The sequence below is a fragment of the Pteropus medius genome, unplaced genomic scaffold, assembly GCF_902729225.1.
Source record: "Pteropus medius unplaced genomic scaffold, Ma_sr-lr_union100, whole genome shotgun sequence".
NCBI classification, from domain to species: Eukaryota; Metazoa; Chordata; class Mammalia; order Chiroptera; family Pteropodidae; genus Pteropus; species Pteropus medius.
Window position 1 is genome coordinate 4,104,046 of NW_024355206.1, and position 27,296 is coordinate 4,131,341.

Genomic DNA, 27,296 nt, shown 5'->3' on the forward strand with positions numbered 1-27,296 from the left:
CAGCTGCAGTTTCTGCCCTTGGAGGCTCACAGTGTGGTAGAAGACTCACAGTGTGTATATTCCAAAGAATAGTAATGGACAGAGAGTGAGCACACCTGGGTGGCAGGTGGGAGAATGTTCCTGCCATTTCTAGCCCTACAGACCCCACATCAATGAGGCAGGAACTTCTAGTTTTCCATGTTTTTCCTATTCCCCTTCAGTTGGAGAAGAGATCGAGATGACCCCTATGGTGTTTGCTAAGGGTCTGGCTGACTCTGGCTGCTGGGGAGACAAGCTCTTTGGGCGCCTGGCAAGTGAGGAGCTACGAGGGAGTGGACGTACATACGGCCTTCGGAAAGCCTTCCAGGCCAAGGTCATCTACGGGCTGGAGCCCATCTTTGAGTCGGGCCGCACGTGCGTCATCAAGGTGTCCAGCCTGCTGGTGTTTGGGCCCAGCAGTGAGACTTCTCTCCTGGGCAGAAACTATGACGTCACCATTCAGGTACTATGTCTCATCCCCATGCCCGTCCTCCACTCTCACCACCTCCCCTTCCTCAGCCCGGGTCATGTTGGGAACCCTGGTATGGAGCCAGAAGCCATTTCAGCCTCACCCTTGTGAGGCTCCTAGGTGATCCTTGAGGAGAGCCTGCGATGTAATCCAGCCTGCGTCTTTGGGGCTTTAGTTTTTAAACTAAATTTTTGCAGCAGAAACCTTTCCCACCATGCTCACCATATCTTGCTTGTGAGATAAAGGGAAGCCTTATATGTGAGATAAGAGAAAAATGGCTGTAGGTGGGGTGGCGTGTACTCTGCTTGCTGTCCACAGCGTGGTCCCTGCAACACTGCCACCTGACACCAGGGCACCAGGAAATGCTGTTAGGAAATCATTTTGAAAACAAGTCCAAAGCCTCTTGTTTTACACGTGAGAAAAGTAAGGTGCAGAGCAGGGCTCAGGTAAGGCGTGAACCCAGGTTTCCAGGCCTGGGTCTCTCCCTGCAGTCCTCTAGCAGCTGGCCCTCATGCTTCTAGAGGTGTGAGAGTACAAGGGGGCCACCTTGTAGGTGTGAGAGTACAGGGGGGCCACCTTGCTGACTAGATTGGGTTCTCTGTAATCCACAGGGGTGCAAGATCCAGAACATGAGTCGGGAGTACTGCAAAATCTTTGCAGCTGAAGCCCGGGCCGCACCTGGCTTTGGGGAGGTGCCTGAGTAAGTGCATGGGGAGCAGGGCATGCAGTGTCCAGACCTGCTGACTTGAGCTTCTGCAAAGAACAGTGATTTCACAGGGGCTTCCTGAGTTATGGCTTCATGCAAATGAGCCCAGAGCTAAGCCCATGCTCACTCAGCTCGATGGTCCTACAAAACGTAGAAATAAAAATCCCAAGATTCAGTGCCCACTTTAGGAAAGCCTCTGCCCTGGTGTTAGTCTACTCCCCACTACCCCAGTTCTCCATGTGAGACACGTGTGCCAGAGTTTGAACACAGCGTATTCTGGGCCTCTCTGAAGGTAGTGGGCTAGGCTGAGCTCCCAGGCACACTGGTCGGGACTTCCCTATGGTCGCAGGCCAGGGGCCTGGGTTTGTAGGAGTCAGCTGTAAATAGGCCTTGTTTCCACTTCGAGACCTGAACCTGGACTCCTACTCTTGGATATTGGGGTCTGGCTGGCATTGAACCACAGTTTGGTTGAATCCTCTCCAGAGGTGTTTCTTTTTGACAGTCTGGTCTTCGTCCAGCCCCCAGGCACAGAGTCCTCCTGGGACCATCGTATGGTTCAGTTCTACTCTCGCTGACCTCAGAGAATGGACGAGACTCTGAAGCCAGTGATCTCCATTTCCTCCATTTCTTCAGGGTGGGGCTCCCCTCCCTTGCTGTCTTTCAGTCTCTTTCTTGGAAGGGTACCCCTTTTACATCCAAGAGTATAGAATTGAGATGTAGGGGGCAGCTCTCTGGCACCATACTTCCTGCTCACTGCAGGGTGAAACTATGTTTAGGATCATCCCACTGTATCTGATCTACCGGCCTGCAAACAATATCCCATATGCTACCCTGGAGGAGGATCTGGGCAAACCCCTGGAGACTTACTGTTCCCGGGAGTGGGGCTATGCCGGGGCGCCAGCATCGTCTAGCAGCTCAGAAGCCATGCAGAAGTGCCAGACCTTCCAGCACTGGCTGTATCTGTGGACGAATGGCAGCTTTCTGGTGACAGATCTGGCAGGTATAAGAGTGTGAGTGTGCACATATGTGTGTGCATGAGCATGTGGAAGGGCAGGGCACAGTGCTTGTGTACTAGTCTGCTATACACTTTCATACTTATTCTCCTGCGCTTTTCACAGTAACTTTGTAAAGTCACTGGGACAGGCAGCATTTTGTATGGAACACTAATACGTATGAGGGCCTCCTGTAGCCTAGTCTGTAACTGCAGTTGCATTTAAAGGTATGCATTCCAGGCTCCACTTAAAATTAAAAAGAAATTTATTTCAAAGAACATTACAAAAGATCTAATCAAACCTACAACCACTTTTTCGAAATCTCCCTTTCCTGCCTGCCTTGCAGCTTTGCTTTGGACTTTTTCACTCTCCATACTTCTCACACTCTCGCTTTCATCCCAGCCCTTGGAGCTTTTCTATCCCTTGCCTCCCCACGCCCTCCTTCCTTTCCTCTTCACCCTCCTCTTCTGCTTCTGTCTTTGTTAGCTCTTTATTATGTAAACCAGTGTAGTCTTTCTGACTTCTTTTTAGTGTATCTCTGTTTCTCTTATTACTCAGATTCTCCCCAACAAAGGAAGGCCAGCAGGCATGAATCCTCCTTCCTTCTCTGACCACCTTCTCCATGCCTCCTCTCTTTAACCAGAACTGGGCAGGGGAGAGAAAAAGATAAAACTTTCTCTACAGTGGGAGGAGAGGAATGCTGATTCCGTCTGGTCTCTAATGTAAATAAGTGAGAAAACCAAAAGACAGAGAGAAAACTGGCTCAAATGTGCTTTTCATGGGGGTTAAACTGTACAGTGTAAATATTGTATCTGTAACTCCATGTATTGAATGGAGGGGCCTAGTAACACATTAAGCCATTATCATTTACTCTTTAACTCATAAGTTCTCCCTTCCTTCCTTCCTTCCTCCCTCCCTCCCTCCCTCCCTCTCTCTCTCCTTCCCTCCAGCATTTACTCAATATTAGAAAGATAAAAAGGTGAATTAGGAATAATCATTGTCCTTAAGAAGCGATGATAAGTATACCAATTTCTATAACGAGATAACATGATATAGTAGAAAGACTTAGGAGTCAAAGATTAGATTTAAGTCTGGGCCTCATTGTTTTCTAGCTGGGTCTCTTTTTACAGAGAAGAAAACTGAAGCTCAGGTCATTTAATTCTGCCGAGCTGCAGTTTCCTTTCCCTCTCTTGGAATAATAATACCTTCTCTACCTACCTCTTAGACTTCTTATGAGGATTAACTGAGACCGTATTTGTGAAAGCATTCTGCAGACTATAAACTGAAAGTCTGCGCAGGCGTAAGGGAGTATCATTATCATAATGCAAACTAGAACGTGATAAATGTTGAAAGACATGACAAATTAATATTTACTGTATAACTACTGTGTTTCAGACACTAAGTTAGAGTCCTCTACACACTGTGATCTCTGCGAGCTTGGTAGTATCATCCCCATTTTTACAGTGGAGGATTAGAGATAGTAAGTGATTTGCCAGGTTCACACAGCTCAGAATGACAGAGCTGAGACGTAAATCCAGGTTCATCTGACTCTCAAGCCCACATTTTTGCTATTCTGTCACACAGTGGTACCCAGCCCTGTTCGTGAAAGGCAGGTTTCTAGAAGAATGAGACCAGTTTGAAAAGAAGAAAGAAGGTCACAAATCTAATGCATGAGTGTGGAGATGCTGGGGCAGACTGGCAGGGTGGAGAAACTTCTCCCTCACCATTTTGCCTGGCTTGATTCTTCCAAGGCTGTCTCGACCTAGACCATCTTGGCTCTAGCAGTGCTTGCTTGCTGCCTTTTTGAGTATGCAGAAGCCGGTCTTATCCAGTGTTACATTTCTGCTGCCCCGATTTTCCTCACATGCCCACCTTCTCTCTCCTGATCAGATTGGCTAATCTGTTAAGAGAAATGAGAAAGTTTTAGCTCAGAGCCAGCGGGCAGCCCAGTTTGTGACCTAATGTGATTCAGTAGAGACAGGGTTACACAGTTGGAAGTGTTTTGGATTTAGAAGTAAGAAAAGTTGAACTTTCACTTTGACTCACAGTGGTCAGTGCTCAATGATTGAATGAATGAATAAATGTGACTTAGCTTGAGTCACTTAACTGTGCCTAGCTCCTCACCTGTAAAAATGGGATTATTATTACTACTAATAATATAGAAATACCCATGCTGCCCGTGAGACAGGCCACTGGTGATGTCCCAGTGAGAGGATGCCTGAAGATGTGCCCTGAAACCTAGCAACTTCTCATCTAAAGGATATCCATCTTGAAGACATGTGGGTCCTAGAACCAGCCTAGGCTGCCATCAGCTCCCAACTTTCTCTCTTTTCAGGGGTTGACTGGAAGGTGACTGATGTGCAGATCGCCACCAAGCTGCGAGGGTGAGTACTTCGAAGGACAGAATGCCCTCTGAGAGTCTTCTCACAGTGTCACATATCAAAGTTATTCTGGTCTCCATCCCTGAGGTGCTTGCCCATGGCCAAATGGTCCCAGTCACACTTTGGCCATACAGTAGCATCCCAGAGGCCGCTGATCCTCACTGTCTGTGCTGGACCAGCAACTGTTGACGCCCACACACGGGGTCGCCTGCAGTCCTGGACTTTCACTGTACCTGCTTCTCTTTCTTCTCACTGGGGAAAGCTCATCACCGTGCAGCTGGGCTAGGGCCCTGTGAACAGAGCGACGCCTTAAGAGTCTGCTCTCATTTACGTTAAAAAGGCAGGTCATCCTCACAACAATTAGTGTCCCACATGATGAGTTCCATGAGCCAGGGCACAGTGAGACCTCAGTTTAGAATCGATATTTTGGATGCTGCCACCTGAAGTAGCACGGGTCAGACTCCTCAGCACCCTCAGGTAGGGTATACCTAGGCTATGACACAGTGGCCACAACCATCCCCGAGTTGGCCCCGCAAGGACCCTCAGTCTGGGTGGGACTCCCACTCAGCTCTTACTGTTTGGCTGCAGATACCAAGGCCTCAAGGAGAGCTGTTTCCCTGCCCTGCTGGACCAGTTTGCCTCTTCTCACCAGTGCAACACCTTCTGTGAGATGCTGGGGCTGAAACCCCTCAAGGGTCCCGAGGCTGCCCACCCCCAAGCCAAGGCCAAAGGCTCCAAGAGTCCATCTGCCGGCAGAAAGGGACCCCAACTGAGTCCTCAGCCCCAGAAGAAAGGCATCCCCAGTCCCCAGGGCACCCGGAAGAACGCCCCAAGCTTCAAGGCCACTCCTCAGGCCTCAGGGGCAGTCGCTACGCAGTTACTGGGACAGCCTCTCATCCATGAGGAGGGCTCCAAGGCCCAGGGCACACGGTAGCCCCCACAGGAGGCTGGGGGCCTCCACCCAGCAGCAGACCAACAAGGAAGCAGCTCGAACTGGTGGAGACTTTCCCAATACAGACGAACCAGAGAAGGTGCACTGAGAAGGCTCCATTTAGGGGGCCTCTCCGAGCATCCTCTCCTCAGTGAGCTCCTCAGTCAGATGGCTTTGGTGCATGGCACACAGCCCAGTGGCATCTCCTGGTGCCATGTGACCCAGGGCTTCTAGGCCCCACCTCCAAGTGCCCCGGGGGCTGAGGCCCTCCTTGAAGTTTACACTGGCTACTGCTGCAGGCTCCCCGAGTCCTCTGCATGAATTCTGCACCCTAACCCCTCGCCCAGGCAGACGGTGTCCTCTGGGGCACACAGGCTGGCACTTACCCTCAGCCCTCTGCTTGGCGCTGGTCTTTCTCTGTCCTCAGGGCTCCAGACTTCCTCTGCTGTGTCTGGCCTGGTGACTCTCAGGGTGTCTTCTTCTAGCTACTTTGCCTCATTCATCCCAGCTTACCCTGCAACTAACTTGTCCCTGAGCCTAGGTGGGGCTCAGGGCCCTTGCCGAACCTGTCATGTCCTTGTGCGGTGGTCTTTGGTGACGTGTGTTCTTGCTCTTCCTTCCCTCATCACTCAGGCACTCACCTGCTTCCCGTGCTTTCTTGCACCCCACCCCCCTATTCCTGGCTTTGAGCCCAGTTGCCGCCTACTGCCTGCTCTTTGCTCACTCTGCTTGTCCCCTTATCTGATGGCTCCCTAGCCTGCCCCAGAATCCTACCCACCAGGACCCAGGTGAGGGGCAGACTGTCTGGCCTCTAGTCCACCCCTGTCTACTCCTCCCCTACTTCTCCCAGGCGCTCTGCCCATGGGTGAGAGCTGACATGAGAGTCGTGCCAGCAGCTGTGGCCAGAGAGAAGGTGTGGACTTGGAGGGACATTGTGCTCCTTACTGAAAGGAGGTAGGGTCCTGTGAATTTCACATCCCCCTCCTCACCAGGGACGGAAGGCTGGGACTCTTCTCCACAGGGAGGTAGTATGGGAATTCCAGGAAGGATGTAAGCCATCCACGCCTGGGTAGAGAGGTGTCTCTGTGCCCAGGACTTAGGACCCCTGCCCCCAACCATTAGCTCTGATCCTGGAGCTCCAGCTCTACGCCCTCATATATGGGCTCCCAAGGAATTGCTATGCCCCGCACCCTGGGTCCTTCCTGAGAGCCCCTGCTGGGGGCCCTGGAAGGGGTGGGTCTGGAGCTAGCCTGCTCCCTTTGAAATGCAATAAAGGCAGCAACTGTGTTTCCTGCTCACCCTCATCTGGTTTGGTTGTAGGTGTATGGGCTCAGGGTCCCATCTCCCCAGGCAGGTTCTCCCAGGGCGACCTACAGTCCTTGGGCCCACTGGAAAAATGAATCCATGTTTTGGCTCCTGAATTGATGTGCAGTCTCAGCCTTATGTGGGCACAGCTCAGTCGTCTGTGCTTTTTGTGCAATTGTGCTGATGGCTTGTGCCCCTTAGCAGGATGTCTGGGGACTTGGGCCCGGATTGGAATTGCTCCTTCATGTGGGAGAGGAACACAAAGGAACCCAGGTGGGAAAAGCAAAGCTGGGGGCTCAGGGGAAACACCAGTGTCTGGCTACCTCTGCTGCAGCCAGCCCAGCCCAGGGAACAGCCAGCGTTTGCCTCTCAGCCACTCACTGATCCTTTCCTGCCTTTCAAACAGTAGAGAGGCTTCTCAGTCCCAGCCCTCCTTGCCACACCCCCAGGGCCTTTCTCTTGCCTGATGTTTATCTCCTCCCATCTTGAGCTTTCTGACTTCTCTGCCTTTCGTGCTCAGGTGACTTTTTCCTCTTGCCCCAAGGTGCTTCCAGCTCTCAGCCTGCCTATACAGATTGCCTTGCTGAACCAGAGCTGGAATATTGTTTATTTGTTTATTCATTCATTCATTTAGCAGACATAGAGAGCACCTACTTTATGCCAGACCCTGAGCTGACAGCTCTTGAGGGGCAAAGATGTATGAAGCAGTCTCAAAAGATACTTTTTCTGTTAGGTTTCTGGGGTTTTGAGCAACAGAAATGGACTCAGACCAATTTAAAGAAAAAAAAAGGGTTCGTGGGAAGGGTGTTGTAGCTCACAGAACCAGGGAATAGCTGAGCAACTGGCCTTGAGAAGTGGGGCCAGGGTAGCTCTAAGCTTGCCTCCCAGGAGCTGCTGCTGCTGGCAGGTCAATACCAACCAGCTGTCTGTCACACTGGGTCCCCGTTTGTTCAAGATCCAAGTTCCTGGCCTGGAGTTAAGGGCCTCCTGGAGTGAGAGAGAGGCAGTTCTCCAAAGGATGGAAATTCTTTCCAGAAGAATGGCAGAGAGCAGGAGGGTAGAAAGGGCTCGGTGGTAACAACAAAAGATACCCCCACACACGCATGCGTGTTGTGCTTCCCGTCTGATGTATTAATGACTCTTCCACATACAGCCCAAAACAAATTCTTCTCTGCTAAGGGAGACCATTCAAGGTCACGTCCAGTGACTAAGTCCAAGGGTAATGACTAGGGCTACCATTCTCCAAAGTCTAGTTTCACTAGTGATACTCTGCTCTCTTTTATCACAATCCCATTTTGAAATTCTGCAACCTGTGGATTAAGTGGTAAAATTAACCATTTTTAACCAAAATTATATAACTGCAGGAAAGCACATGTGGGTAAAGGCTGCAGTCCATCTGTTGCTGGTCATGAGAACTAGCGTTTATAACTAGTGATTTTTGCCTGTTGGAGTGACCTGAATCTTCAGTTTCGAAGTCCAGCTCCTTGGTGGTCCTGCCTGGGTGGCAGCATTTCTCATTGGGTGTGGCAGTACCAGGAGCACTGTAGGAACCCCTCACGTCCGCTTGTACCCCTACCCCTTTTCTGTAACAGCAAGCATATTTTTTCTTGATAGAGTTAATCATCCTAGCTGCTCCCATGACCTCTTGTTCTGTGTCACTCAGAGAGATGAGGAGCCTGAAATGGCCAGATGCCTCAGCTTCCAGTTCACTTGAGGGATTACTGTGATTTTTGGGAAAATACTTCCTTGGGGGACTAAAGCTTCTACACCAGCCCGGTCCCAAACCTCGGGTATGAGAAAAGCATTGAGATGTAATAACACATCCCTCTCCACTCTGTTTCCCAGCCTGTAGAAGAGATAGCACCATGACTTGGTTGCCAGTTCAGAGCTTATGTTACAACCTGTGGGCCTGACCCAACCTTGCAAGGTATTGTTTCTCAGCTGGCACCATAGCTGGGTTTTCAGCAAACCATTTCATTATACTATCAAGCTAACTGCTTCCCGACTGGGGAGATCCTGACAAGATGCATGAGAGCCCTTGGCATCAACCCATTACTTTACTTTTGCTGTAAAATGAGTTATTTGGTTGAATGCAATATGTGGGGATGCCACAGTGATGTTGACAGCCTTTTGGTAATTCCATGGATATTGATGGCGGGAGAGGCGTGATGGGTAAGGGAAGCAAAAAAGTCCTACCCTCTTAAGCCATGCATTGGTGTAGGTTGAGGGGAGCCCAGCAGCAAGGCAGGAGAAAGCGTTGTGGGAGAGTGAGGGAGCAGCCCCCAGACACGGCTGAGCGCCTTGTTCTGGAGGGCCTTCTGGTGAAGTGCTGCTGGCCATGCCTGACTATGGCTGGGTGGGTCAGACCCTGCCTCATGAGGGGCAGCGTGTCCATCTGGTATGCTCGCAGTTCAACGTTTAGGCTCCTTGTGAGCCCAGTGGTCAGCCAGAGGCCATGTCTCAAAAGGGTAATAGTTACTTTTTGGCCTGAGCATCACTCGGTTCCAAACCATAGGTTCCTCTTCTGTATTTTTCTGACCAGGACTCGCCCTAAGTGTCATATAGCACTCTGCTCCGCCACTGGCTCCATGTCATTCCCCAACATGCCTCAAGCACCACTGAATCTGCCGGGCCGTGAGGCCTGGTGGCAGAGCTGTGTTATAAAGGCTTTCTCAGCTGAAGAGCCTTCACTTGCTCTAGGCCCAACCAAAGGTGGTAGTCTAAGTTAATCAGTGAATGGATTGGAGCAAGATGTCCCAGAATGACAGTTTTGCCTGGAATTGGGCCTTAGTAGTAAGGGATTCAAAATGCAATAATTTGTTTTATGTTATGGGGGGAAATATTCTGACCTCAACAGACCCATTGATCCCCCCTGGAACTTTATCAAGGGGGCAGAACTTTGCATTTTAACATGATTTATCTCCCATATCTGACTCATGTTATGTCTTACCAAGGCATTTAGGGAAATTGATAATCTCCAGGCCCTATTGCCACGATGCCATCAGTGTGATACTACATTGTGGTGGTAAGGTCACTGTCCCTGTGAGCTGGGCTGTGTCATAGAGCTGGACAGTTAAGATAGTCTATATGTTTAAGCCAGGGCAGCAGTGGACTACTGCTGTCCTACCGATGAAGATAACTTGCTTCTGATGTTCTTTGTTCATCAGAATAGAGGAAAAAAATGAATTCATTAGTTCAGAGGATTTATACCAAATGCCAGGAGCTGGATAAATTCGCTTTAGCAAGAAGATCATCTCTGGCACAACACCTGCAATTGGAGTCATCACTATGAAAGTTTACAACAGCCCAAAGACCTCCTGGTGTCTTGCACTGGCCGAGCTGAACTGCGGTAGGAACCACTGTGACTCACTCTCGAGTCCTTGGTGGTATGCTACTGTCTCTAGCTACCCCGGGGGTACAGTATTACTTTTGGTTTACCATTTTGCTAGGGAGGGAGAATTCTAATGGCTTGTACTCGTCCTGTCCTGCCACAGTCGCTCTTACCCCCCAAATCAGAGAGCCATTGTGGGATTTATGCCTATTTCAGAACTTATCCATTTCAGCTGTACCCTCAAAATAACCCCTGGTTGGCTTTGAGATTCCACTGGGTCCACTGTAGCATAGAACTTGGTCTATTAATCATCCCCGTTAATTGGCAGACTTCATCTTTTCCATTGTTCCCGGAAATTAGACTTAGCTTGGAGCTGGTGTCCTACAGAACCCCTCTCCCCAAGTTTGGGTGTTTTTCCTTCCCTTCTATAGTTACCAGATATATGGTTATGGATGCCTTTGGGGAAGGCTGCAAGGAAGGTTTGCAATATGCATCTGAGTGTTGAAACGAGGTTTCCCTTCAAAGATATTTGGCTTTGTCTCCATTGAAGGTCTGGAAATTAAGTGAGAGATGTTGGTAGCTTGACCCAGACCTGTTTGCCCAACCAGAAGTCCTTAGTCGTGGCGGTAACGAGGTAACATCTTAAGAGTCTTCTGGTCTTTTACATTCCTGGGACCCAACAATTGGCCAGCCACAGCTAGAGGCCTGGTTTCCCTGCCCACGCTTGTTATGGTGACTCCCATACTGTGTCCTTCTCTCTACCTCTGCTGCTGAGATCAAGGAACTCATTTCCATGGCAGCTCTCCCAACCAGCATTCCAGGCCTGGAGAGGAAAGCCAGCAGAGCCTCGCCAGTTTATTTCTTATGGCAAGGAGCAAGACCATCCGGGTCCTGCCAGAGGACAGTGAGGGTGGATGGATTGGATGCATGCTGAGGACCCAATAAAGCATTCTTGCCTCCTGAAATCTGTGAGTTCCTGCCTTTCTCAGACTTTTGGTATTTTGATATAGTTTAGCATGATCAACATTTGTTCCAGGTTTGTAGTATTCAGTGCCCTCTGCCTCCATGCCCCCGAAATGGTAAGAACTCTTATCTGGCTGTTTGAGTTTCTACTTTACAGAATCTCTAGTGAGTGAACATATCAAAACATATAACCTGCACCAAAATTATGTACTGCTCCCTTGGTCAAACAGTCTTAGAATGAGTTTCTATCAATTTTCCCTATATTTTTTGACAGTGTATATTATCTAGTTCATACAGTTTCTTCTGGGTATAACTTCCTTTTCCTGATCTGAATCTGCCTGTCATCCCCTGGGCTGTGTTAACTGTGGAGTCTTGTTACTAGCAGATCAGCTGCATAGTGTGGGTCAGGGTCTGGGTCTCAGTTTTGTAATGTGATGACCCTTGAGCTGATCAAACTCAGGGAGGCCCTCTCATTCACTAAACTTACCAGAAAATGGAATTTGTACACCAGAAACTCGATTTGCTAATTTTTAATGAGAAATTTAGCCATCCAGGGGACTAGACACTAGTGTTTACCCGACAAGTAAATTCTTCCCTTCTTTTTCTGAAAGAAAAAGCTTAAGGGTATCCATTATGAGAAGGTTGTTTAGTGAGCTTAGAACAGGTCAGACAAATCCTTAGTTCAGATCCAGCTTTTCTAGCCATGTGAATTTGAGCTTGTTGCTCAACATCTCTGACCTGAGGTGCTTTATCTTTTTAAAAATCTTTTCACTAATACATATAGACCACCTATCATATGTGATAATTCTCTGTCATGGGTGCATAATAGTGAATGAAATAGACATACACTCCTCTCTGAAGAAGTTCACAGTGTGGTGGGGTAGCCAAACACTAAACAAACACCAATAAGTGTAAAATGGCAAATGTAGTACTAAGTGCTATGAAGCAGAAGAATGAGAGAGAATCCCAGCAGGGGGTGGGGCCTAAATTAGACTGAGAGTCTTAGGAGCCGGTCTGAGGGGGTGATATTTGAGCTGAGATCTGAAGGGTGTTGGTGAGAGGAAGGGGAATGTGGGGAAGCGTTGCACCAGGAGAGGAAACAGTCTGTGCAAGGGTTCTGCGTCAGGTTACGGTAAGGGCAGAACGAAAACTCGTGTGATGCGTGCAGGTAATCAAGAGGACTGTCATGTTGCAGTATGAGGCTCTGGGGGAGGGCCAAGCACAGGACGTCTGCAGTGGGCACTAAGGGCGGCGGTGCCATCAGGTGGGATCAGTTACGACTGGAAATAATAGAGAAGCCCTCGAGTGACAGTGGTGTTAAGCTAGAGAAAGCTATTTCTTCCTCAGCAAGAAGTCTGTAGTAGTAGGAGATCTGGATGTGAGCCACCTAGGGCCGTCATGGCAGCTCTAGGTTGTCGTCGGAACCGAGGCTTCTCTCTGCTCTGTCTTCTCAACCCAACCAAGGGTAATAATTGATCCTAAGTGCAACATCATGAATAGAAGAACTAAAATAGTAATGCAGCTGTCAAACACTACACAGTTAAATCTTCGTGTATATAGTGGTAAACAGATAACATCTAAAGTTGAAAATAAAATATCTATATTTATGTATCATCTGTCTGTCCATCTGTCCGTCTGTCCATCCATTTATCCATCCATCCGTCCACCCACCCCCGCATCCATACATCTATCCATCTATCTCGTCACTCATCTATTTTATTTATAGAGGTTACTACCAGAAGTAAAAAGCAAGAATGCTTGTTTGTGGTTGTCAAGGGTGGGGTTGTGAGGAGTGGGGCTGGTCTCTGGTTTTCCCAGCTCTGGTCTCCCTGAGACTAATGATGAGCTTCCTTTAAATTTCTTTTGCTTGTTACTCACTTGGATTTTACTTGAAACTGAAGGGCCTACAGAGGGACCCAGCTCCCTCTGCTTCAGGAAGTGCCTATCAGAAATTGGGATACAATCTGCCTATTAGATTGTATCCCATTCAACTAGACAAATTTGAGCTCCCTTATTAAATTGCAAAGGCAAATATGAGATTGATGGAACTTGGCCGGACTGGAGTATGTCTTCAGGAGGCTGTTGTGTGGCTGGGGCTGCCTCTGGGTAGGAGGCACCTGTTGACACCCAGAGGTCCTGTAACCCCTGAGAGACTGTCCTCTGACGTTGGAACCGATGTGGTTCAGAAATGGCTCTTTCCTATTTTTTCCAAAAGGCAGTGAGGGGCAGCATCTACCAGACACACAGCCTCAGGGGACACACCACACATGAGGATGAAGGGCCTCCACCTGGCACTTGCAGCATGTACCTGGGTGGTGGAGCTACAACAGGACATGATGATGTGGATTCCTGGCTGAGATAATGGCCTAGTCAGCTCTGCTGGCCCCTGGCTTTGTAACGAATTGAGTAGTGCATCCAGGCCCAATACAGGACATGCCCTTGTGGGTTCCAGCCGACTGACATTCCTGACCAAGTTAAACACCCTGGTTTCACACTAAACCTCTTCAGTTCCACCAGACCCCATGAGAATTCTCATTGGAACAAGGCTATAAACAAGTCCAGCATCCTCTCTGAGATTCCCCTGAGACAGGCAGAGTACCTGTGGGGAAGAGACTCTGCTTTGGCCTGGCCCGTCCAGACCAAAGCAGCCTAGGAGTGAGGGATGCCAACAGAGCCAATGAGTTCTCAGCCGCAGTGGGTGCTGCTGGTGCCCTGCCCAGGTCCCGTTTAGCATGGGCATCCATCTCCCTGGTGCTGTGAGTTAGCTCACAACTGCCCCTTGTCTGAAGAATTGTCCTGAGTTGAATGGGAGCCACTTACCTAGGAGGCACCACCCCTTACCAACCCCTTCCCTAGTCCCTGGCCCATGACTTTCTGGCCTGGCCTCAAGATGGGACTAACCTGTGGGAGAGCTGGTGTTCCAGAGTTTCCCTGTGGGATCACACTAAAGCCAGGCTCTTGCTAAGACCATGCTCTCACTTCTTACCCCCACCCCATCCTGTCCCCCTTACTCCCCTTCTGCCAAGAGCCCCTTTCTGCCCTTTGGAAATAATAGGAAAAGGCTACCTCTAAGCCACATCAGTTCTGAGGTCATAGGCCAGTGCTTTATGGGTTTTCAAGCAAATCACTTGAACAAGAATTCTCATCTCAGGCCAAGGAATCTGCCTGAGATGTACCGGGCACCCTGCTATGTAGACTCGGTTACTGGCGGAGACATTTCATTGGGGCTCTTTTTTTCTATCAGGGCAAAATGTGTGTCCTCAGAACAGTTGGAATCTAATTAATTATTCAGGTTATGTGGCTGATTTCCTGATAAATCAGCCGCTATAGAATTTGTGCTGGGTCTTCCTCAGGAAGTCACTCAGGAACACAGTATCCCCAATGTCATGGAGTCTGAATAGAGAACACAGTTCACAGCCATCGGGTCTGAGTGTGGGCCCAGAATCCACCCTGCCTGCCAAGCAGCCCGTGAAGTGGGAACATGGGGTGGACGGACGCCTCAGGTGCCAGCTCAGATCTCCCAGGTGTGAGCATGTAGCACAGCGGCCCATGGTTCCACCTCAGGCTGTTCAACTTCTCAGTAGTTGCTCCATTTATGGTGCTGGCTCCCCCATCACACACCTCCATGGAGGACAGGTGGGAAAAATGGTGACCACTACCTGCCTACCTGAGTTACTGTGAAGGGTAACTGAAATAGTCTGAGTTACTGTGAAGGGTAACTGAAATAGTGCAGGTAAAGCTCTTAGCACAGCCTGGCACATGCCAAGCTCCCAGGCGTCACTCAGCTGGTGCCGTGGTCATTAGCTGGAACTACAGGATCCATCTCAGGGCCCACTCACACACTGTTCTCCAAGCTGGGAGATCCTTCAAGATGGTACGACTAACAGATTTCTACCTCCACCCCTAGAAATCATCCCTCCAGCTTTCATCTTGTGTGAAACAGCACCGCCTCCTGACCCACACGCCGGCCAATGTTGACCTCTTATTGTGGGTCAGACTTCCCACAAACCACCACTGCATTGGAACTGAAAGGAACTGGACACAACCTTTGGAATAATGAAACTTGCTTCTACAGGCATAGTGAAACAGGAGTATTTCAGAATGAGTCATGGCATGTAATTGGCAGGTCCACACACAACAGTTGGCACTAGTCAGAGGAGACTAGTGCCATGGCACATGTTATCGGTGGAATCACCCGTGTCGAGGGAGGCAAGATAGGCCTGGACAGTTCAGTGTCTAGATGTGACACTCAGAGGTGTCCATTTCGTTCTTCCTAACAATTGTATTTAATTTGTGGTGCCCCACTTATGGACACTCCCATATGAACACTGCCGATCTACGATAGGTTCACTTTACTGGCTCCTCCCAGGAGGCCTGAAGTCCTCTTCTGTAAAATCTGGCTTTGCTCTAAAGTTCAGTAGGTGTCACATCAGACCACATCTCTGACGGGGGGAGAAGATGGAACAATCAAATTATTTTTGCCTATGTAATTAACCAGCTTATCACTTGTGACTCAGCATCAGTCTCTGGGCCAACAAGGCATTGGAGATCCAAACTAATAGCCCCTATAGCCCCTGCCCTCGGCTGGAGGAAAGTGGTGTGCCTCCGAGGGAGGATACAGCTTTGGGGGTGAAACTCACAAAAGCCAGGGATATCATCCTTGAACCCAACGGGATGAGGTGAAGTAAGAGCTGCCTTGGTTTGTAGAACATCTTAACCTGGACCAAACTGAAAAGGAAGCATCTCAGTCTCTCATTATATAAGAGCTAACATGAGGTATAGAAGCAAAAAGGATGGAAGGTAAAACAACAATGACAACAAAGAAATGTTTTCCACAAAGTAGCACCAAGTTAAATATTTGGAAACAGTGATCTCTGAACTGCCTCGTCTTTTAAATTTCCCCCGCCTGGTGGTCTTGGGCACTCTTGATGTGGGTCCAAGTATTCTTATTTTATCAGCCCTTTATTGTTAGCTGACAGAGATGATTCCCAGACCCATTCTTTCATTTGTTGGATAATGGCCATTCGTGCCCATCTGTTCTCAATGAATAGAGAGGATCAAGGAGTGGACTGTATCAGGCGATCCTTGGACAGTCATGCCAAGCAGGCTGGCAGGGGCAGTTTGGCCTTTTGGGTATTGGAGTGCTTACTATGGAGTTGTGAGAAGAGCTCTGTGTTCGGAGTCGGGATGGTGCTCCCATGGAAAAGGACCGGTAGGAGATACAAAAGCCTGCGATGGACAAGAGCTTCAGTTTTTGTATTTTGCTCTGTCATCAGAGTTTGTTTTCTAGCTTAGAATATTTCTGCTATGACTATAGGAAGCTCATGTTTCAATGCCCCAAATGAGAAAATAAATGTATTGCGTGTCCTTTCTGCTGACCAGCCCGGGTTTGAGAGAAGATAGGTTCAACGGAGAAGAATGGTGAGGTCTTGTTTATGGAACCTAACCAGGGACCCTCTTTTTGTCCACTGCTTGACTTCATTCATCTTCAAAGAGCCAAGAAATGGGAGCGGACAAGATTGCGAGAAGAAAATAGATTGTTGAACACTCTCGATGATGATGTCTTCCTTTCACAGGCCTGAGTGTTTCACTCACCACTAATAAAAATACCTTCTTTATTATATCAAAGCCTAGCAAGGAGAAGGGATTCTCTCCCACTCTTTGGCCAAGAATTCCCCAGAAACAGGAGGAGGCCCCAGAGAATTAAAACCAGAAACAGGTAAGTGGTTGCCTCTGAGGAATGGGACAGACAAGGAAGAGGTGGAGCAGCCTCTTCATTACAAATCCTAAGTACTGCTCTGCTTCGTTTGGAAGGGAAATTGTGTTTGCGTATCTTTCTGTGTGTGTGTATGTACGTGTGTGTTGTGTATGTGTATCCTGGTCCCAGCACCTCACTCTGGCTCAGTCCTAGGCCTCAGACATCATCTCCTCAGGAAACAGGCCACAGGGGGTCAGGTGACACGCTGAAGTCACATAGCTGGATAGGGCGGAGCCAGAACCTCCAAGATCCCCCAGCTCTTGGACTTCCCTTGAGGACTCATCCCAGTCTATCTGGGCTCCCGACTGCCCCGCCTATGGTCAGCCAAATGCCAACTGAAAAACTTGTGTGGCTTCTAGGAGCCAGGATTACGATTGGCCACCCTTCCTTGAGCTGGGGAGCAGGGCAGACACACAGGATCTCCTGGCCTAGAGGAGGAGAACTGTGATTGTTAAACAGTCTTCTTTCTGCTGGGCTCTGGGATAGAGAAAGCACGTGAGAGCTCCCCCTTCTGGCCTCCAGACTTTATTTTAAATGAGGTTTCTGTTTATTAATTTTTACACAATCAAGGCAACACATGGGCCCCCTCATGGAGTGAGTGGGGCAGGGTGTAGATCTCTTCCCAAAAAAGCAAGTTGCAAAAAAAGCTGGTATAGTATGACCCCTTTTGTAAAATGAATAACAGAAAATTGCATTCACTTAGGAAAAAAAGTCTGAAGAAAAATGCCATGAACTCTGGTGATCATCTCCAGAGGGCTCAGATTAGAAGAATTTTTGACTTCCTGTGTTTTGTATATTTTTATAAAATTTAGATGTTTAACATTGCATGTGTAATGTTTTGATGAACAGAATGACAGACAAAAAGTTTTTGGAAAGAGTGGTACCCCTGCCCACCATCCATCATTCTCCAGCCTTTCAAAACAGCCAGCATGTGCAGGTAACTCTGTACCATGTACTACCAGGAAGCAATGATGTACCATAAAGGATTTTGTCCTGAGTGTGTGATTAATTATTAAAGAGGTGTCTTCAATCCGTTAGATAAGTTTAATGTTTAGTTAGAGGATTCAAACACTAAAGGGTTTGCCCCTTGACTTTGCACACAGTTGCTTAGGTGTCAGTTCAAGAGAAAATGGAACAGAAAGGCAAATTGTGTGATTTTGTTTTGTTTGCAGTACTATATGGATGCTTAGACCTGAAACAATTCTGTTTGTGACGGCTGCACTGCTTCCCTTATCTTCCAGTTCAGGAAAATAGGTCGCTGTTGTAATTACTGGTTCGGTGAGGAAGGGGCACTGGTAAGAGGCTAAGTAAAAGAGAAAATGCAGTCTGAAAAATGGAGCAGCACCGATGGTGGAAGGAAAAGGAGACCACAGGAGGGATTTTAGGGAGGGTGAGAATAACCCTCTTGAAAGTGGTGGGTGTGTTTGGGAGTAGGGGAGAGTGGAGAGGAGGGCATCTCTGATGAAGAGGGCAGATTAAGTAAGAGGGCAAGAGTTCAGTGGGCCAGGCCTAGAGTGGGACCCACTTGTCCTGTTTCCCCTTTTCCCTGAGAGAGGTTGGGGTCCCACCGGGGCCATGGCCCTGGGCTTTGGACAGAGCTGGGTGGGAGGCCCAACCTACTCCAATTCTGAACTCTGCCCAGGAACTTCCACTGGAATGAGAAGACAGGACAAAGTGCAAGCAGGTTGGATCCAGCTCATCTTCACAGAAATACGGTCTTCCGCCCGTCCCTGAGAGTGGCTTCTTCACCACAAATACGTGAGTGGGAATCGCATCCTGCCTCTCTCTGTGCAGCTGTGTGTGTGCATGGGTAGCTTTCTTTCCCAGGCCCCACCTGGGTGTGCACTTCCACACGTGTTCTTGCTCGTGTGTGCAGGCATGCATGCATGCCTCTGGGTATGCGAGCTTAACCAGGCTGGCATTAAGATAGTGTAGGGTTCTCCCCACCGAGGAGAAAAGGTGAGGGAACAGGAGTGAGGAGAGGTGGGCTCTTAGCTGGGGCTCTTATTTACAGGTGAATTTAAGCCTCTGGACTGAGCTTCAGCAAAAAAAAGAAAAGAAAAGAAAAGAAAAAGACTACCTTGGTTCTTAGAATTGAAAAGTTCAAGGGTAGGGCTGGTTTCAGGTAGTTTGATCCAGGGACTAGAATGAAGTCTTCAGGATATTGTCTCTCCGTCTTTCAGAGGAGGGAAAGTACAATACAATAAAGATATCACTTAATGGCAATGTTTTTTACCCGTTGTGGGGAATGATGAAAGCTAGGGCCTCTCTTCAGAAAACTATCAGGTACATGTTCATGCTATACGTAGTCTTTCCTTTCCTTGTGAAGTGGGAGAATGTCCCTGTTTCCTGCTGGCCGTGCAGATATACAGGGCTTGCTTCTCGCAGAAACGGAAGCAAGTGCAGGAAGGGATGCCTTCCTCTGTTACTGGGGAGCCGTGGCCCCCAGGCACAGTGAGGGTGGAGCTCTGGGATGGTATAAGCTGTGCCAGGCATCCGCTTCCTGCTCCCAGCCCCCTCCCTGCCCATCCTCCTCCCTTCTCCAGTCTCCTCCCTGGTGGGTCCTGCCTGGCCTTCCCCTTTCAGTTTTGGGCCCTGACTTTGTCTTTCAGCTGGAAGATCTGGCACATGGAGGACGATGCACCAAGACCAAAAGGGTCCATCTCTTTTGCATCCATGGCCTATGGTCTGGAGAACACGGGAGCTGAGCTCTTGGACAGTCTGGTCTGTCTCCTTCCTCATTCCCATTCTGGGCCCCTGGTGGGAGGGGACTTTGTTCACCATCTTCCTTCACCCCCTCTGCCTCTTCACAACTTTGCTTGAACAGTTAGCCCCAGAATGTTCTGGCTTCTTCAAGGCAGAGCAGTCTCTCATTTCACTCATTAAATATTCATTGCATATCTACTAAGTGCCTGAAGAACCTGCTCTAGTCTGAAAGGTCAGGGAAGGTCTCAACAAGGAAGTGCTATTTGAGCTGTGATGTTGAGGATGAGGAGGAGAAACCACATGGGGTGGGGGTGATGGTGAGAGAGGGGCCCCTGAGGAAGTCTCAGCCTTTGAGGAGGTGGCAGCTCCTCCTTGCTCTGGAATGGCCAAGTTGGGGCCTACCACCCAGAACTCTGGAGCCTAATGTGATACCCTCTTCCCTCCCAATCTTCCCTGACAAAGTCCCTTCCCCAGAGTTCCTTCCCCGTCACAACACTGCACAGCCCAGGATGCGCCTTTCACACTGTAATCTGCACAGTGTGCCCTGGGGCCCTGCGACCAGGTGGCCCTGTCTGGGACTCCCCACCAGCCACAGCTGAGGCACAGCTGAGTGTTCCTCCTTCACACAGACCATGATCTTCCCAAGGGCAAGGTGTGTCTAGCACAGGGCCCAGCACACAGTAGGTGCTCAATGCATGCTTTGAAAAATTTAATTAAGTTGCCCTGTAATCACTTCCTGTGCAAAAGCCCAGCCCCGACTCCAGCCCACGCCTGGGCCTCTCCCCACTCTGGGTCCCCACCTCTAGTTCTCACTTGGAACAGCAGGCACACTCTGGTCACTCTCTGGTGGCTTTAGGAGGAAGGCTGGACTCCTAGCAGTGACTTGAGACCCGCAGAGGAAAGGGATAATTGGAGCAAGTCCAGCCAGGAGCCCTTTTCAGGATGGTAGGTTGTCTCCAGGAGGGACGTGGGCTGGCCTGGCGAGGAGAGTACTGTTGGGAACAGGGATGGGGAGCATGGCCTCTAACGGATAGGGAGGTGGCTTCTTGAGCCTTTGCTGAAGACAAGAAAATGTGCTTTAGCCAGTGAATGGGCTCTGCTGGCCTCTGCCTCAGAGAAGAGCCAAGTCAGAGGCTCTCAACCTGCTTTGAAGCAGCAAGAGTGAAATGCCATTGGAAACCCCAATATATGCTACGGGGCTGCTTTGGTTGAAGTTGGATGGAGCCCCCAAACCATCCTGGACCTGCTTTTAACCTCCCCCATCTGCCTGCTACTCCATTCAGTTTCTGAGAACCTTGGGGAACTTCGAGGTTTGGTTTGCAAAACCCTGGACTCGGCCAGGCTCCTCGTTTCGCATGGGAAGGCAAAAGCCCAGGAAGGGAAAGGGATGGGCCCAGGTAACACAAGCAGCAAGCTGGAGCCTAGAACTTGGCCTCCTGATGCCCAGGCACATGGGAGTCCTCACCGGCCAGTTGTGAGCTGAGGAGAGCAGGAAGGGTGGTGATGGCAGTGCAGAGGGTAGAGAAGACTGGGGAGGGTACACTTAGGAGGTGGGAAGTGGAAGGTGGGGACAGAGAAATGGGAGAAGGGGCTCTTAAAACAGCAACTGGTACCAAATGAGCACTCAGCATCTCCTGCGTGCTCAGCCTCTGGGACCCCAGAAGCTATTCAGGTTCCAGCCTTTCCTGCAAGTGGCCAAATGACTAGGCAAGAATTGGCATTTGCACTGGGCCTGGGAGGCAGTGGGAGCCACAGCCGCTGGCATGGGCCGTTCACATATCCTTTCCTTAGGAGGAGCTATTGACTCATTAAGTGTCCTGGGTCCCAAGGGAGCAAAAGCAAGCTGGGAGCCTTTCACCTTGCTCTCTAATGGGGCAGGAGAGGAGAGGCAGCCACCTGCTTTACTTTGTGCAGGTTGGTAAGCTCTTTCTTTGGTCAGTTCATTTCCTCCCAGCCTGCAGCAGGGTCATCACTGGGCTGGTGGTGCTGCTTTAGGCACACGGAAGAGGGAAGGGTGCCTGGCCTGAGCTTTTGCTTGGTTTGCTCCGGGCTGGGGTTGTTCTTCAGCCCTGTGGGATGTCCAAGCCAGGTCCTCGCTCGCCTCATGTTGTCATGGCGTGGCTTCCACCTGGAGGTGTTCAGGATCCCTATGGGGGTGGGAGTCTAGGGGCCACTCATGGACCCTTTGGTCCTCTCTCCAGGAGGAGCCTGCAGCCAGCCATGAGAGTTAGACACTTCTGCGGGGAGCACACACAGCTATTTCGATGGATCTGCATAGGCCTGCTCTGTACTGGTGAGCCTGGGGCATGACCCCACCTGGGACACTGCCACCCTAACCTCCCATGCCCTCCTCCATTTCAGCCACCTACGCTTCAGTCATCTATCTCTCAGGGTAGGGTTGTTCACTTACCCAATAATTCAACAAAACTTTGTTGAGCGCCAACTCGAGGCCAGCTCTCGTGCTAGAAGCTGAGCCATGAGCGTTAAGCCAGGCCAGACCTTGTTCCCAAGGCATTCTCTGATCAGTAAGGGAGAAGGCAGCAACTATTGCCACATAGTGCAATGAGCCTTCTGGGAGTGCCAAGGAGGACTGGGGGTGATCAGAGGACATTCAGGAGGAGTCTCACAGTTGAGCAGGAGTTAGCCAGGTAGAAGGAAAAGACAGCAAGGAGTGAGAAGGCCCTCCATGCAGAGAATCCCCAGGAGCAAAGACAAAAGGTGTGGGCAGGGCGCTGATCGGGTCTAGTGTGGCTGGGAAAGCAATGTTTTAGACGAGTGCCGGAGGACAAGCCCAGATGAGTGGAAGGGGGCCTTCTGTCAACATGGGAACGTTCAAACCTATAGAGCATTTTTTAGTAATTTATTTGAGCCAAACAGAGGATATGCCTAGAAACAAGATCTCAACAGACTGATAAAATTACTTCTGAAAGTACCAGTCTGCAGTTTCTTTTATGCATTTGAGATTAAGGAGGGAACATAGGGAAGATTACACGAAGGTGAGAGAAAGCCAGGCTGGGATCTCCCAACTCATGTTCTCCATCCAGTCTGACAGCAGAAAGGTAAGTAGGGCTTGCACTTAACTCACATGTTTCATCCCACATTTTTTATATAGTAGAAAGGCTATAAGTCCTTTTCGTTCCACAAGGGCCCTGGTTTTTTGAAATTCATAAGCCAGGGAGAGATATTTCCTCCTCCACTGTCATATTCCTTTCTTGAGGCAGAGCATAGATTGACTTAGCTGCTCGAAGGGGACAAGGGCGAAGACGGTCATTGATTAATATTTCAGAATGGGATCCCGGCACACACGAGTGTACATCCTAGAGAAACCGACTAGTCCATCTCTGTCTTCTGTGGAACCTGCGTAGCTCTGGAACATAGCAGGCACTCTTTTGATGCTCAGAGATTCATGCTGTCTTGTCTCCTCACATACCTCCTCCCTCACATGTGGTCTTCACTTTACAGTTTGCAAAGCCCTTTCACACACATTCTGTCAGTTAACTCCATACTAATCCCCCAACAGAGTAGGGGTGATCGTTCTCATTTCCAGGTGAGGAAACCGAGGATCTGAGAGGTTGCCTGACATTTCTGTTCCTGACATTCCTGCCCTCGAAGCTCTGGATGGAGGGTCTGCAGGGCCCTGTGTCATCATCACTGACCTCTGTACCTTCCCCACCTATTCCCAGCATTCGCTGCCTTCCTGCTGGTTGCCTGTCTTCTGGATTTCCAGAGGGCCTTGGCCCTATTTGTCCTCACCTGTGTGGTCCTTGCCTTCCTGGCTCACAGCCTGCTGAAGAGGCTACAGGGGCCAAAGCTGCTGAGGTGTGTCAGGCCTCTGGGGCATTCCTGCCTGAACCTCTGGTTTAAGAGGTGAGTGAGCTCACAGACCCCAGGCCCAGTAGGGGTGGGGAAGGAGGGCCTGTTGGCTGAGAGACTCTGAGTCAGCTCCCAGGTCACAGCCAGGGCTGGAAGATGGTTGCTGCTTGCCTCAGTCCGCCCTACCAGATGGTTCCTGTGCCATGGGGGACATACTCCACACTGCTTGCCTTCTGGGAACCCCAGGGCAGGCACTGCTGGGTGGCTTCAAAGCTGGCAGCCATCTTTGCGGAGATTTGTGAGTTCTTATATGCTTCTGTGCCCCAATTACAATGGGTGACTATGATAGCAGAGAACAGGACTCAAAAGTATCGTAAAGTGAGAGATCCCAGCCCTTGCCAGCAGGGATGGCCCATATCACTGGCTTCTATTAATCACCTGGGGCATGTGTGAGACGTATAGCTAAGGTCGGGGGGACCACCCCTGGAGTCGATACTTTTAGGTAACCCCCAGGGGATTCCAAATTAGCCACCCATGTCCCTGGACTTCAGTCTGGGATCCCTTGGTTTTCGAATCCGTTTCTTTAGAGCTCTGGAAACCTTGGAGATACCATTGGGCAGGAGAGGGAGTTGGATAGGCGACTATCAGACGCGCCCCCCAACACACTGCACCCCCAGCTGTCTCATTTCAACCAGGCAGCTGTTTTATCTGTTTTACAAACAAATGTTGGCAAAAAAATTCACTAGAAAATAAAGTTTCTGTTGCTTAAAAAAAAGTCTGAAGAGCACCAGTCTATTTATTTTTTGTTGAAGAAACTGGTGCCCAAAGACATCCGAGGATTAAGCCAGGAAGGTGCAGGGCACGGCAAAGTTTCCCAAAGTAAGAGCCACACACCACAGCAAAACAATCAGAGCCGGCTGACAGATGACACGTTTTAAGTTTTATTTATAAATAGATTTGCTTTTACATTTCCTTTTCTTTATTAAGTAGATTTATAAAAGGATTTGTATTTACACTTGTTCTCTGTTTATGACAAATCATTGATAGCGCTTTTCCATTTGAGGTATTGATATAAAGTTTTCTTTAAAAATATGTGCAGATTAATTAGATTATATAAAAACTAAATACTTGTTGATTCAATGGACGCCATCAAGAGAATGAAAAGAGAACACACATAATGGGAGAAAATATTTGCAAATATGAAGGTTTGAATGTTCATAGCAGCTTTATCTGGAATAGCCCCAAACTGGAAACAACCTGAATGTCCATCATCAGGTGAGTGGCCAGGCCAGTTGTAGTCTCTCCATACAATGGGACACCTCTCAGCCATAAAAAGGGATGAACTGCTGATGCATGCAAAAACATGGACAAATCTCAGAATAATTAGGCAGAGTCAAAGAAGTTAGACGAAAAAGATGTGCTGTTTGGTTCCATTTATATAAAATTCTAGAGTATACAAACTGATCTGGTGACAAAAAGCAGATCAGTTGTTGCTTGGAGACAAGGAGGAAGGGCAGGTGCTAAACTCAGTACACACGTCCTCTTGTTTAGTCCTCTCCCAGCTGTAAGGAATGGGGAGTCTTTGGCTTCATTTTCCTGGTAAGGAAACTAAACTCAGGTTAGGTGACCTGCCTGAGGTCACACAGCTCTTCCCTCACAGCACCCCTGAGTGCCCTTTCTCTGGGGCTCTGGGTGCTCATGTGTGGGGGTGAGCAGATGCTGAGGGTCATGGCTTTCTGCCTTTCCTGCAGGGGTCTGGCCCTCGCCACTTTCCTGGGCCTGGTCCTGTGGCTGGTTCTGGACACCTCCCGGCGGCCTGAGCAGCTGGTGTCCTTTGCAGGAACCTGCGTGTGCATCAGCATCCTCTTTGCCTGCTCAAAGCACCGTCACGCAGTGAGTGCAGAGTTGTCAGGCCCAGAGCAGGCCACAGCCCCTTCTGTCCCTCTGCCTCCTCGTGCTGCCACCACCCCAATGTGAGGACCCTCCCGGTTTCATAGTGTAGCTAACACCTCCCCGCAGGCTCCAGTGAAGCCTCCCAGAGATCCCGCTGCACCCCTGAGTTGGGGCTCACTGCTGAGGAATTGCTAAATGCTAAGAGGAGTCCAGCTTCCCTCTGCCGGATTGGAAGCATTGAGGGAGTGGGGTGAGGACAGCTGGGGACCCTGCCTGTGGAAGAGGAATGGGGGAGGGCCAAGGCAGACAGAGGTTACCCTGAGGCCAGACCCTGAGACCCAACTCTGCTTACCTAGCGATGACCTAGGACCAACTGCCATGGCATGCCCAAGGTTGGTCAAGTCTTCTGTGGGTCCTTGGCTAGACCTTGCCCACTCCTGCCCACTGTCCCAGGCCCATTGCTGCCCAAAGCCTGGACTCTTCTGAACCCCAGGGGGGATATGACCACTGACAACAGGCCCAGAGGCCTGGCTGTGTCCAGCTGCTATCTCACAGGCAGGCCAAAGCTTCTGTAGCCCCTCAGAGCAGCCTTGTGCCCTCTGCTCTCACCCACCCCATTCTCTCTGGGTCCCGCAGGAGCTGAGCTCACCAGGATTTTTCTTTTGGTGGCAGGTGTCCTGGCGGGTCGTGTCCTGGGGCCTTGGGCTACAGTTTGTACTTGGACTCCTTGTCATCAGAACAGAACCTGGGTTTATTGCATTCCAGTGGCTGGGTGACCAGATCCAGGTGTGTGAATGGTGCCCAGCTGCCCAGGCAATCTTGGGTTGCCAGGGAATTGAGGAGAAGCCACTCCGTTGGGGTAAGGTGGGCAGTGAGGCTGCAGAAAGGAATTGGGACCAGGATGGCAGGTGTGTACTGGGCCCTAGACGAGGTGGGCAGGCGTGGGCTGAGCTGTGCAGCTGCTACTTCCCTCAGGAGCTTGCAGTCTCCGAATCCCTCTCTCCCCCCTGGGGTGTGGGGAAGGCTCGTGGAGGCCCCCCTAGCTCCCCCAGCCTTGTTCGGCCTCACTCCAGGCCTTTGTTTTGTTTCCTTCTTTCAGATCTTCTTGAGTTACACTGAGGCCGGCTCCAGCTTCGTGTTTGGGGACACTCTGGTCAAGGATGTCTTTGCGTTTCAGGTCAGCTGACAGTCGGCCTACAAGGCCTATACAGCTGCTGGCCCAGGCCTCCGGCTCTGGGGAGTGTGAGCAAGCCATGTGGTCAGGCCTGCCTAGGGGTGGGGGGCTCCTGCGAGCAGAGCCTGGGTGGCGGTTTCACTCATGCTGGTTAGCTGCTCATCCTTTCGTCTTTCCTCCCCTTCTGGAGGAACATGCGCACCCCTGCTACTCGCATCTCTCCCTAATCACCCTTCAGAACCATGGATTCATGGAGAGTTGGGTGTGAGGTCGCTCTGTGGTCTCGGGTCTCCCTTTATATTGGAGCTGGTCAGACTAAGCCCAGAGAGGAGCAGTGACCTGGCCGCAGTCATGTTGTGAGTTAGGGCAGAGCCAGGGTTGGAGCTGGAGCATTGGACTACCAGTCAAGTAGTGTTTCTTCTCTAAGTAGAAGTCAGTGACATCATGCCTCCCTTCCAAAGAGCATCCCTAACAGCAGTAATGATACCTTTAAGTTACATCACTGGTTGCTGAAGACTTTGAGATCAGATGTTCTGTCAAGAGAGAAAAAGTGAGGGCGGTTGGTTGATCATTAACCAGCCTCAGCATCGCCCTGTCAGACACTTTCCTGGCCCCTGGGAGGCATTGTCTTCTGGACAAACTCCTGGTCAGTGATTTAGCCAGTGACCTTCTTAGCAAAGATGGGCCAGGAGAGGGGAGACTTAAGACATATGCTCAGTGGCCACAGAATTCCCTTTCTCACAAGAGTCACTGGTTGTGAATTTCATTCACAGCCCCCGTCACTGCATATCTCTTTCTCTCTCTTTCCCCCTCTCTTTGTCTCTCTGTCTCTCTGTCTGTCTCTCTGTCTCTCTGT

The 27,296-nt window shown here is 49.9% G+C and overlaps 2 protein-coding genes and 1 long non-coding RNA gene across 3 annotated transcripts in view; 2 read left to right on the forward strand and 1 right to left on the reverse strand.

Moving 5' to 3' along the window:
- The window catches only part of ALPK3 (alpha kinase 3), a 55,595-nt gene extending 37,743 nt beyond the window's left edge, over positions 1–17,852 (forward strand). The window contains exons 10-14 of the mRNA XM_039858223.1: positions 201–481; positions 1,099–1,187; positions 1,970–2,193; positions 4,521–4,569; positions 5,155–17,852. Coding sequence (XP_039714157.1) covers positions 201–481; positions 1,099–1,187; positions 1,970–2,193; positions 4,521–4,569; positions 5,155–5,500 — 989 coding nt within the window. The 3' untranslated portion in view covers positions 5,501–17,852. The remainder of the gene's footprint in view (positions 1–200; positions 482–1,098; positions 1,188–1,969; positions 2,194–4,520; positions 4,570–5,154) is intronic.
- A 781-nt stretch (positions 17,853–18,633) lies between these two features.
- Positions 18,634–27,296, forward strand: part of SLC28A1 (solute carrier family 28 member 1) — a 26,834-nt gene continuing 18,171 nt past the window's right edge. The window contains exons 1-7 of the mRNA XM_039858253.1: positions 18,634–19,578; positions 20,417–20,505; positions 21,762–21,853; positions 23,244–23,427; positions 25,125–25,266; positions 25,939–26,052; positions 26,366–26,443. Coding sequence (XP_039714187.1) covers positions 19,267–19,578; positions 20,417–20,505; positions 21,762–21,853; positions 23,244–23,427; positions 25,125–25,266; positions 25,939–26,052; positions 26,366–26,443 — 1,011 coding nt within the window. The 5' untranslated portion in view covers positions 18,634–19,266. The remainder of the gene's footprint in view (positions 19,579–20,416; positions 20,506–21,761; positions 21,854–23,243; positions 23,428–25,124; positions 25,267–25,938; positions 26,053–26,365; positions 26,444–27,296) is intronic.
- LOC120599276 (uncharacterized) overlaps positions 24,301–27,296 on the reverse strand; it is a 3,271-nt gene continuing 275 nt past the window's right edge. Inside the window, exon 2 of the long non-coding RNA XR_005651843.1 lies at positions 24,301–26,973. This is a non-coding gene — a long non-coding RNA (uncharacterized LOC120599276). The remainder of the gene's footprint in view (positions 26,974–27,296) is intronic.